Here is a 12,986-nt window from a genome sequence, read left to right on the forward strand (position 1 = left end):
AATAACTGTATCACAAGAGCTGTCTAATGTGTGATAGCACTGTTTTTAAACACGGCAGATACAAGCCATGCATATCTCACATTGAAACAACAGGATCACAGATATGTGTTTTATGGCAAGGAGGACTTGGCTTGAAATTGAACAAAACAAAACTGGGGGATTTACCAAGAATCCAATAGGCATTAAGCTCCTTTAAGAATTTGAGAAATATTCTTTAATATGAATGGGAGATGAAAAACTTTGACAATGGGCAGCATTTCAAAATACACAGAATACTAGATCAGTCCCATTTCAGACAAATAATTTTGGCACAATGAGATTTCTTCAGCAACTGTTCTGTGTAAATCAGGGTTTTAAAGTGGATAGATGGCCCAAGAGATTATTTTTACAAGAGCTCAGAAGTCACCATTGAATTGCATGCATCATATGTATCACATTAACAATTGTATGAATGGTACAGTATGCATGTATTGAAGCTACAATCCCTGGACTGCACACAGGGAAAAAGAGAAAATGTCGCTGTCTCCTCCAGCTCACCTAACTTCTTTGTTTCTCTCACAAACAGACCTAGAGTGAATGACTCCCTGCTGGGTGGCCACTGGTCCATCACAAGGTTACCCTCAGCAACACAGGTACCCATGTTCACAGCTGGGTGAAGTGGAGTACTGGAGGTGAAGTGCTTCGCTCAAGGATACAACAGCAGTGTCCATAGTCAGTGTAATTTCCCAGAGTACTTTGGTGCATTTTAAATGTATTAAACTATTACAATCATATGTAATGGGTTGATGGCTAAAAATTACAGTGTCATTTACTGATGAATACTGAGAAGACTGCATTTATTGTTGTGTTTGAATGAGTGCACAGGTACAGGTATTGCAGTATTTTTGCATAGTAACACATTTCTACAGAAGTGGCTCCCTATTGTGAGTATTAATACTGTGAGCTGTTTTCCTTCTGTGGTCTTTTTATGATTTGGTAGCTGGTTTTGTTCAGTTTGTTTCGCAGAGGCAGTCTTATTGCTGTTCGGTGTTCTTCGGAGGAGAAACGCAGTGCTGACAGTGCCAGTCTCTCCTCCTCCAAAGCCTCGCAACCTTTTCAACTTTCTCCATATGATTACTTTTTCAATTTAAGGCAGCAAAAAACATTTTGGGGGAAAGAAATTCCTAAGGCGATATATGTTTGTTGATGTTTGTTGCAAGAATTTTCCATTGCAAAATAAACAAGACCCCGCAATAACTTTTTTTTATAGGAATGCTTTGTTGTTTTAAATCACATGCACAGCTGGGAACAATGAACTAGCTTCAACAGCACCTTTCCATTTTGCTAGGTATTGCCATGACCTTAGCTGGCTCATGACTTACAAAGAATGAAACCTTTATGAGCCTCGCCCATCCAGTTTTGCTTTAACTTGTCTGGTTGCAGCGTGTTTTGTGTGACTGATCAATAAGGACAGTATGGGCTTAGAGAACATTGGATGCCTTTTTGTCGTCGGTTTTAGAATTTCTTTTGGGTTGTTTTGCATTTGGACCCTCCACCAGTTTGGAATAGCCATTTTTTTTATCCAGTAGCAAACCCTAGGAGTTGCACAGGAGAGATGGGGTCTGTACCTGCCTCCACCAGAGCATGCTCTTGTCAGGCCATTTCCTTAGTTTTCACACTGAGCTGCTGTTTCCAAATAGAGCGCATCAAAGTGCAGCAGCTCTTACTGACAACACTACAAGCCACAGGCTCCTGGCAGTCGGCAAGCTGCTGATGCATAGCAAACCCATTGCGACCTTCTCACACCCACCTAACTCTAGATACACTTAGCTAATTATGTACCACCATCTGGAGAATTCTTATCACAGGCAGATAATGACATGGGCCAGATTGAAGCAGAAAATCCCTGGCTTTCACACAGGTGCCGATGCTGGCTGAGCCACTCGGGAGTCTTGTTTTGAACATCTTTTTGAAATGTATAAAAAAAAAAAACAACCTCTTTGTGTTTCAAATTGTGCTGATTGTCACCGTTTATCTTCGACCCAATTACAGCACTATGGCATCTATTATATGTGATGTTTGTACGCTCAGTTCTTTCTGCTTTCTCACAAACATGTTTCGTCTGTGTGGGCTCTGTAAATGAAAAGAGCCGGGCTCTGGTAATGTTGTTGCAGGTAATACTTTCTGATAGAAATGGAAAGTGACTGCTTCCTGGGGGGAAAAATTCTAGCAAAACAAAACTACCCCCTAAATCAATGCAGATTGGCCTTCGGTTTGCTGAATTGCTGCAAGAGATTATTAAATCAACAAAGCGTCTCTTTTCTGACAGAACAAAAGCAGCCCTTTTCTCGAACCATACGCACAATAGATACATCGGGATGAATCCTTTGTTGCTTTATATTGGATGCTTCTTTTAAACAAAGTAGTCTGATATACAATCAAATGTGATTAAAATCTCTGTGTAATGACTCATATTCCATAAAACTATTAAATGAAAAAAATGCATGATGTATGATGGTCCACCTGTTTACCTAACCTGTGGAGAGACCCCCACAGGATTTTCTGCTATTATAACAATTGTGAGTGTTATCAATATAGCTTAGCATGGGTGAGAAGAAAAAAAGTTTGCCATTATATGATCTTTAATTCACATTGATCAGAATTGTAAAAAACAGATCAAAGCTCAAGGTAAGCTATACATGAGAAGCTACTGTGCAGTGTTAAAGCATGGTTTACCTACACTTAGCAAATTAATATAATTCACTAGCAATGACTCATTGTCAAGTGTTCCTCATAATTACATTATTTGCTCTTCCAAAAAGGCTACTTTTCACTCCAAAATACAGATCTATAAGGATTAACTGTTAGTTTAAATGGCTAAGATTTCAGTAGAATATATTCATAGAATTTTGTTTCTACTTAATGAAGGAAACCATTGAATACAAAAAGTACAACATTTCAAAATGTCTAAGACTTGCACATTTGCCACAGCCAAACAGACGTCACAGTGACAGAGATCCATAAACTCACAAAGAAGCGGTTCTCTAGGGTAAAATCTTAAACAGGGTGACAAGAGAAACTTGACCTACCTCAATTGGCGGGACCTCGATGATTTTGTCAACGTTTTGCAATGAGAAGGGCACATACCACAGCGTTGCCTTGTTAGTTACTTTTTTTACTCCTAAAAGAGGAAAAAAAATCACTGTATCTCAATATCTCATTAGATATCGGCGGCATCTAGGTAGGCAAAAATACATGCACATAAAACATGTGTGAACATACAGTACTGTATGTATTGAGCTTCCTGAACTGGAAATACAGTCTACAGAATATTATTTTTACCACAAAGTGATTCGGAATGCAACATCATTATTGAAATATAAAGAAAAACTTAAGTAGCATCATATATACCAGTGAAGACACCCCGTTAACACCAGTGAGTAAGCAGTTATGCGGTTGGACAGACACACATCTGAAAGGCCTCACTCTAACTAAACATTGCAAATGAAGTACTTTTTGAGCTCGCTTCTCCACATCAATCTTCACAAGAGGCTGCTTGATCAAATTGACAAAATAAACTGATTTATTAAAATTAAATCAGTGTATAAAGTGATTACAGAATCAGTGGAGTGAATCTAAATTAGTCCCATGGTGCAGCAGCTAATACGTTCAGGCAACACTGATAGCGTTACACCTTATCAAGCTGCATGTCTTCATTGGTAACACCCGTGAGGCGCTTTCTATGGTGCTCAGATGTGTCTGTTAACTGCTATCTTTCTCTTTGCAAATGTGGGATCAATTTTATCGGAGGAAAGATGTAAAAAGAATGTTTCATGCTATAAACAGTTCAGGTCTATAGTCAGAAAGGATGTAGAGTATGATGTGCAGATTCTTTAACATTGCTCTATGTAGAAGGTAGATTTCGGACTCTTTGCTAAATGTGTTATTACACTTATCAACCAATACAAAATAAAAAGGCTGGGATTTCTGGCTTTGTGATTGGCTTGTCGGTATCTGTATCTCTGTATAGATTTCTCATTTTGTTTCATACTCTTCCAATCTCCCTGGCATTGGCTTGTAGGGTTCTGATAACTCAGTCAGCCAAAGCCTGGACATCTTATCTTTGAAAAGGTCAGTCAGAGTCAATACTCCCTCCACTAGCGTGGTTTAGGTAGGAGAGGAGCAATATATTGGAGCAGATTAATTTTAGATATTCCTGCTGGGGAAGATTTCACCTGTGCATTGAAGGTTTGGAGAGTGAGTACCATCTCAGTGTCAAGAATCAAGATAGGAATTTATCGATCTCAAAACAAGACAACAAAATCTATTGCACTATGCGGTGAATATCCACACATTTAGATTCTACAGAGCACTTTTCCATATTGTACTTATCATGTCCTGGCCTGTTAGGAATCTGTTCTGTGGTTCACTGTTCAATTCAGTCACTGCAACATGACAGCAGAACTGAAGGTTAATCATGGGAAAAAAACTGAAAACTGCAAATTCAACTATTCGTTACAAATTTATTAATGGGTGCTTCAGTTCAGTATCGGGGAATGGCTGATGTGATGAGCCTCAAAAATAAACTTCCAATTTTTTTTCTGGAGAAGTTCCTGCACAGACGACACCGACCACAAATATCGACAACAATCCTACGGATTTTAGAGCAGAAGTTATTAATTGCAGTGGCTGATATATTGATATGGGTTTTTTTTTTCTTTTCCTCTGCTGCAGCTGCATTTTTAAACAAAGGAGATAATGAGGTATACAATTTACAGGAGCCGTTGTGAGCGAGAGTGATTCTGACAGGCTGCTTTTGGGAATAACATTTGCATTTTACACCAAGCCAAAACTGTCCTGACAGCCCAGTTGCCATGACAACAGCACACGGAGTCTTCTGTGGTCTAGAGCATGGCTAGAGTGTTTTTCATCTAATTGCATTCAACCACAGATCCTCTGAAATTTTGAGCCACAGAGAAATGTGTATTTACATTATCTGGCATTCTGCGATGGAGGTCTAAAAATAGCACCTGTCAGCTTTTCTTATACATGCTCTGGTGGGGAAAACAAAATGACGCCCCATGCACTACCACAACATAAGCTTTTGGAAAACTCTCCTGAAAGTCATTCGTTATTCACACGATTTTTCATCTCAAGTGGAGCAAAAAGAAAACAATAATACAAATCTGACGGATTAGATTTGAAATAATTCATTAAGAGACGTGGTGCTCAGCTTGTACAGTATTGCACACAGTCTGTTGAGGACTAAGCCATTTTAAGATCTGAGGCAGACTGGGCTGGATTTCAAAGTCTTTCATGTGTGACTCATTTCATTAGCTCCAGAACCCTGTGTGATTTTTTTTTTTTATTCTGCATTTTTGCATTCAGTTCTAGTCCTTCCAAAAACAAATTAATCCTATCTGTGGAACCAAACCCCAAAATAAGCACAATCACCAGCCTCCCAAGTGCGTTTGCAGAAACATGTAGAATTATTGGTGACATTATATTTTGTATACTCTACAGGACACATACCATTTAGTAGCTCTTAAAGCTTTTATTACTGTGGAAATACTAGTTCACAGTCTTTCCTCTAAACAAAATGAGCATCCAGCCACAGAGGTAACACAACTGTATCAAAAAACCAACACAAAGGCTATACAAACAATCCACCTCTCTCTGGTTGTTTGGCTTCATGCTTTGTGCGTAGACCCAGTGCACACAATTATACAGTATAAAAGGTTAATGTTTATCTGACAGATATAAAGAAATATTTTGGGAAACTGGAGAAATCCTTACGTTCAAGGGCACTCACTGATGAACCTAAGGGCTTATACATTGTACTAGTAGAGGGCATTGTTTTTATCTTGCTTTGGATGCTTGTTTGGTTTTCAGTGACTTATTGTTCCCAGAACGTTGTTATGCCATTTTTTAAACTCAATTTCAGTGATGTGCTCTTGTATTTGTTCCTAACACTTTAATCAAGAGTCTGGCTTAATTTCAAAGCAGAAGTATCTTTTGATTTAATTTTGTCTTTGGATCTTTGCTTCATTGTCAAGCCTGAAGTTCAATTCGTCCACAACTTTTAATTTTTTATTATAAAAGCATGGCAAGTTATCTCCTGCCATTGATCCGCTTTCAGATGTATCAGATGAGTACAAATGTAGTAGTAATGTACTTCCAATGCTCCAACGTCAACCCAGTAAACTGCTTCAGCATCAACAGTGAAACACGAACCTGAGGTTCCAACTGAAAACTACACGGATGCACATTTAAATCTGAAAACAGGAGGCACTTCTTCATATAAAGGGATATGTGATAATGATCAAGCTATGTTGTTAATGTTGAAACCCTGGCTTCTTTAAAGAAATTGATTTCTTTCTTCACTACGAACTTCCATGTGGGCTAGCTGGGCTGAATGGCCTTCTCGTTTGTCATCTTTGACATGTTCTTAAGCATTTCCTCATCTTATTTTTTGATGCATGGTGATAACAGATAATAATTGTTCAGGGATTAAAACAGTATTTCAATGGAACAATCCAGTACACTCAGGAGTTGCAGTTTCCTAATCTGAACTCTGCTTCTAACTCAATCTAAGTAAGACTTTTGGCACAAACAATCTACAGGTAACTCAGCCCAGGGAAAGAATCTTTTGATTGTAGGAGAATCTCTCACAAACGGGCATACAAACAATCCTGCTTGCACTGTCCAGCATACAGATTTGCTAGCATTTTGATCATGATAGGATCATTGTTGGTTATCAGCCTCGTCAGGAAATGAAACCTTCCAACTGGATAAGGTAAAAAAATATACTGAGCATTTTTCTTTTAATTTAAAATGCATGGAGCCTGATTGTGAAATAATGGGATTGTAATCACTCTGGAAGACTGTGGAACCTGACTGCATTTTCATTTTCCTGCCTCTTCCTCTTCCCTCTTTCTGCTAAACATCACTACCTTTGCAGGATTGTCTCTTCTTTACTCTTTCTGCAGCTGCCCAGAATGCTAAGGGCCCACGTGAACCATCCAAAGTCAAGGGCAGAACTGCAGTTCTTGCCTATATAGGCACCAAACATTTTAAGTGGTGAAAGTAACTTCCTAAAATCTGGAAATCCACAAAAATATTCCTTGCTAAAATCCTTCAGTCTATCAACCATTAAAATGTGCTCTTATGAAATAAAAGAAACGTTAGCCAGAACATTAATTATCTCCCTAAACAATTACATATACTGCTTTTTTTAACAGTTCCTGGCTTTGTGACTGACACAATGCAGCTGCCTAAAGGGACAGCTTTCTTTACCTCCTCCTTTCTCCCCGAGGCAGGAGAGCTGTCTCTCAGAGCTGGGAATGAGGAGGTCCAGTCGGTCTTCCCTGCAGAAATACTCTTCTGCCCCACTGCACACAGGAGCCCTCCGCCTCCCACCCTCTGCCTCCTCAGGGGAGCTGGACTGAGACTCTGATACACATCCTCCTCCTCCGGAGGAGTTGCAGGGCTTTTGGCCCTGGTGATGAGATCTGGCCTGACTGCATCCGATCAACCGACCAACCTGACAGAGGATAGCCTACCCTGATTGCAGCCCATCTCACCATATCCCACCTGCAGATCAGTGGATCGGTGGTCTTGCTAACAACAAGGTCTTGAAGTCTTGCTCTTCATCCAGGGTGTGTCTGTAGGAAGCTGGTGTCACAGGCTGATCTCAGCTTTCCACAGTCACACCACATCTTGATGTTACAATTCTAGTGCTAATTCTGCACCTTCAGTGCTACCAGGACTAGTCACAGATGGGTTTTTACCTCATCTTTTGTTATGTTTTGGGAATGTTGGCTGGCATTAATTACAATTCTTCACATCTGCACTAATTGGTATCAATTCTGTTTTGTCTCTTTTCTCAGACTAGTGCAGGTAAGACGTTTTCATTCTAAAGAAAACAAAAGCGATTACACAAGAGCTATGACTCCGGTTGCCAGTATTACTGGAAGAAGAGAGAGAATGTATTATATTTGTGGAGAGCGAGCAGAGTGCAGAAAAGAAGGTTATATTGAACACATCCCAGGAGTTTGGGCTGTTTGAGGAGGTGTGAAAAATTGCTGTGATCCTGCTCATTGACTAAAGGCAAACACAGATAATGATAAAACACCGGGGCAATGGCTGCCTGGATAGGAAGGACAGAAAGGCAGCTGAAGAAGTGAAGCCTGTTAAGATATTGCTCTCTGTCTGTAGCACTGAGGTCCGCTGTTTGTGAGGCATGACGCTAACGAAATATGACAGAAGCAAATAATGTCTGCTCCTGTTGTCTTCTCTCCCTTTAGGCACCACAGGATCCCTTAAAGGAGCAGCACTGACACAGCTCACTGTGGAAACACAGTGCAGCTGCCTCTGCTTACAAAATGCTCTCTTATCATGGAGGAGAGGCAACAGCTGGGAGAAATATCTCACAGCAGGCAGGGTGGTTAATCAGACATCTCGGTCTACAACCCGTAAGGCCAAAACAACACACAAGTGTCACAAGATGACAATCCGCTCCTGGTCAGGTAGTCCAGCTCCCAGTGCTGATATTAAGCCACTTTGCAGCCTGCTTCTGAAATCCATTATATACAGGACAGTTGGGACAAAAAATCCAATTAATAATAATCCTACTTAAACCTTTCCGTGTTTTCCATCAAATCACATTGAAAATCCCCTCTAACTTTTTACGATTTAACAAACACAAATCACATTACTACAATCATTCCAGTATTTATTTATACTAAAAAAGCAATTGCAGCTTTCAGTCTTGGTCTGGAATCTCGAGCCATGCACTTTCACTAGCTTTGTCATGGTACCTATGCTATAATAAACCTGGATCTTTACACATTTCCTGAAGCACCACCTTTAAGGCTGCTGTCCCGCCCAGGAAAAGTACATCAACAGCACAAAGGAAATGAGCATGCGCAGGGCCCATCGGATCTGATTTAAGCGTTGACTTGTAAGGATGCAGTCCAAGGCCAATGGTACTTTCTCTGCTCTCGCTGTGTGCACAGTGTTCCACTGAGGCCATGTCGCGCTCAGCCGTGCAGATCATGTTGTGTGACTGACAGCTCTGTCTCACAGACGGGGGGCAGACACTGGCTCCTGTGGCAGGAAGGGAAGGCGTGACCTAGGCAGAGAGCCGGGGAGCAGTGAGTCTGTACGTCTGAACGGAGGTGCAGTAAGGCAGAAGTCAGCAGCAACGAATTGTCTGATTCTTTCATGACACTGCACTGTAACCCAGCTGGATTTTAATTATTTGATTTGCAATTTAATTAATTTTAAAAAGCTTCATTTCACATATGCTAGTAGAAGGAAACAGGCTGTTGTTACATTCCACTCCTGATTTTTTTTTTTCCTCTTGATATCTTATTCTGAATAAGATGCAGTAATATTGCTTTTCAATTACTAAAGCACTGGTAGAGCCAGTTAGCTGTGGCATCTTCCAGGTGTATGTGGGCCCATTGTTAAAGATCACTTTATAGCAGGCTGAGTTAATCTACTTCAACAATAAGGTCATCCTAAGTCCTTCCATTCCCAGGCAAGGCCAGCTCATTGTTACACACCTCACACACGTGGGATAAACACATTAATCAGGTAGTGTGTGACCCAGAGCTATCTGCCAAGCTGTTAAAAAGGACCACAAATCAACAGCAAAGAGGGAACCAAATATTTCTGAGCATCCCACATTGCATGCTTTCTTTTGTCGAGGAACCTGCTATTTAAATCAGAGGAGTGACTTTCATGAGCAACATTATGACGGCAGAAACACATTAAACTGGCTTGGTTTGTCCCATATTTACTGCAACCCACAGTAATAAAAATGGCCTGCAATCTTTTAAGCAGGCTATTTCTTCTCCATTCTAGATGGCTTGTATTGGAAAGGATGACTTCTGGCAGTGCAGCAGTACAGTGTGGCAAACGATCATGTAGATTTTCTGTGAATTTTTGGAACGAAAGCTGTTGGGTGATTCAGAGCATATGCACTCACTTCCCCAGCTTGTATTCATGAAGGACACCATGTTAGAGTCCGGTTCACTTGCACGATCCCTCTTTCATTCGCGTGTCTTGGAAGAAGACATCCATTTAATTAACAGTAAGACCATGCAGTACATGAGTTCCAAAATCCAGAATGTTTCCTTTCCCTGAATCCAGTTCTCACTGTTCCATATTCACACTGACCCTAGGGGACACCCTTGTGCAGTAAATTGCCTTGTATATTAATTGATTCTTTATTAAACAATAACTTGCTTTACCTGGATAGGAGACCTATTGGGAAAGCTAGGACCAGCAGGGGGCGCTCAACCTAATGCCCCAGCATTGTAATGGGAATACTATACTGGAAAAAAGGTGCCTTCCTTTTCTGATAGAATGAGATATAAAACAAAGGTCCTGACTCTCTGTGGTCATTAAAAATATCAGGGTATTTCTTGAAAAGAGTAGGTGTTAACCCATTGTCTTGGCCATATTTTCCCACTGGCCTTTACCAAATTTTGGCCTCCTAATAATCCCCATCTATGAAATGGCTTCATCACTCTGTTCTCCTCCACACTGTGAGCTGGTGTGTGGGGAGCGTACTGGTGCATCATCCATGTGGGGGCTGCACATTGGTGGTGTGGAGGGGAGTCCTCATTACCTGTAAAGTGTTCTCAGTGGAGTGTCCAGAAAAGAGCTATATAAGTGTAAGTGATATAGTGGTATGGTCTTATCCCATAGGAAACATAGTTCTTGTAAAGGATCCATTAGGTTTCTTTGATTTTCCATTACATGCATGAAGGTGAGCAGGTCTTCAGTGACCAGGTGTGGTTATCAGGGGCTAAGAACTGCTAATTAGCAAGCTAGCCTCCATGTCTTCTCCTGGCGCTGGTATTAAGTGTCACTTACTGTAATGATCCGGTGTTCCTTTTCACACTTACACACTGCAGTATTCCCTGGCCTTGCTCCTTGCTGGGGGATTAGTGGCTCAGTGCAAAGCCACATAATACTCTGCGGAAAAGCATTGGATTCATCCTGGCTTTTCCCCCTTTCCAGCAGCTGGCCACATTAACCTCAGTGCTACGGATCCCACAAGTCTTTCCTGTGCCCCCTGTGCCAGGCACTGCCTCACTGCGCCCCCTACTGTTCCTACCCAGCTGCTGCCATATGACAACAGGGTTGCTGTGGCAACAGAGTCTCGGGACACCAGCTTTTTTCTCTGTCGTCTTTCCAGGGAAGTGCTGTATTGGTTTCAGCATCCCATGACACCTGAACTGTGCCACAGAGATTCGAACACGGGACAGTAGGACCGCGTTTAATCAGAGTGTTGGAAGCCAAGCATCTTCTGATGCACGACACATGTAATTGGGTTGCTGTTTTTTTAACTGTTAGACATGCAATAACCCTTCAAGACTGTAGAAGTCCATCCTTGGGTATTTCTAGGTGTAAATACAAGCTCTTGTAGCAGACAAAATATGATTTTTTACTGAATTCTCATTTTATGTTTTCCTTCTTTCTGAATTTAGTTTTTCAGGCCAGGAATAAACTGTTGTTTTTTTCTTCATTTCTAATGTTTTAGAAGTCACCCAAACGTGTAGAGACTTCTGGGGTGGTCTCTGGAATAAATATTCTGGTGTTGAGGACAATTAGTATAAAAGTCTTGACTCTGCTAACAGTACTTTAGAAACATGTTCTGGTGTACTGATCAACCCACAAAGGGAGGATTATTGTCCTTTGTTACCCAGCTGTTATTCAAACATGACTGGTAGTTTTATCTCTGATACCACCCTCTTAAAATACAGCACTAGGTGACACTATTCTGTGAAACAACGGGAAGGTGAGACAGTTTTATCTCAATTTGAAGGAAATTAAAGGAAATGTCTAGCACCGTTCAACCTGGTCCTTTAAAAGCAACTAGTTTCCCATGCAAATCTATTATTAGCAGTTTAAGATCTCCGGTGCCTTTAAGAAATCACGTGCCATGTTGCTATAGGTCAGCAATAATCAGTGTGAGCTCGGCAGGTACATTACATCATTGCGTTTGGTCTTGTGATTTTGTACTTGCTGAGCCGTTGTGCTACTCTTCTGAAATCCAATAGATTTTGTGTTAAATTATTGTTGTTAATTATTCTAATTCTTTGAAGCTATTCTATTACAGTGCCTAATTTAAAGTATTGAAAACAGCAAATAATCTGCTGTCCATATCGTGTCGGAAAGTTGTAACGGTCTTCATTTGAAATTTGGCTCCACCTAGTGGTGTAATTGATCTCGTCAACCCACAGCACTCTTAGCTCATGCAGTTATTCTGTTTCTTTTGCTGTAATAATACGTCTAACAAAAGGAAAGCGCTCCTTATCTGACACTGCTGGTATATCTGATAGTCGAGCAGTATAGTTATGTATATTATATATGTAACTTGGGGCATTTTGTACGCTTTTAAAAGCATATATACAGTACTTGAAAACCAAACGGATAATCTGAATTTTTCAAAGTAGGCAATTTCTCTGTATTAAGAACCTTTTGATATTAAATGATATTAAAAGGACCATTTCATTTGATAAATGCTACAAAACAAATAATAGAGCAGGAATGGGAAAAAACAGAAAACTGAAGGGTAACAGCCTGCAATATCTTCACATATAACACAAAAATCTCCATCAGGACATTAAATTGCAACCCTATACTACACTGGAAGTATTCTATTAACAAGTAATTCATGGGGGTATAAATAGTTCTAAAAGTGTTTTAGTGAGGTTGTGGGCCATTCTAGCATCAGGATGAGAGTTTTGTTACAAATATACAATTAATCTACAGCAGCAGTTGGTTAGTATCCTATTTCGGATACTTTATAAATATATTAAATATATAATATATTTATACATAGCACTTGGAGCCCTAATAGTTGCATCTTTGTAACCTTTTTGGTCTCAGATGCTAAAGGTAGAAACAGTTGACTTGCAATATAAGCAAACCAAACACTGATGTCATCAAAGGATCCATGCACTGCAATGCCTTAAAAGACATGTTAT

General features: G+C 40.3%; 1 protein-coding gene across 8 annotated transcripts in view; it reads right to left on the reverse strand.

Annotated features, from left to right (window-relative positions):
• Window positions 1-12,986, reverse strand: part of acot7 (acyl-CoA thioesterase 7) — a 98,279-nt gene that overhangs the window by 73,254 nt on the left and 12,039 nt on the right. For all 8 annotated transcript variants that reach the window (XM_015336869.2, XM_069183872.1, XM_006641952.3 and 5 more), the window contains exon 4: window positions 3,069-3,160. In XM_015336869.2, the coding sequence (XP_015192355.1) occupies window positions 3,069-3,160 (92 nt within the window). The remainder of the gene's footprint in view (window positions 1-3,068; window positions 3,161-12,986) is intronic.

The sequence above is a fragment of the Lepisosteus oculatus genome, chromosome 25 (genome assembly GCF_040954835.1).
Source record: "Lepisosteus oculatus isolate fLepOcu1 chromosome 25, fLepOcu1.hap2, whole genome shotgun sequence".
Classification (NCBI taxonomy): Eukaryota; Metazoa; Chordata; class Actinopteri; order Semionotiformes; family Lepisosteidae; genus Lepisosteus; species Lepisosteus oculatus.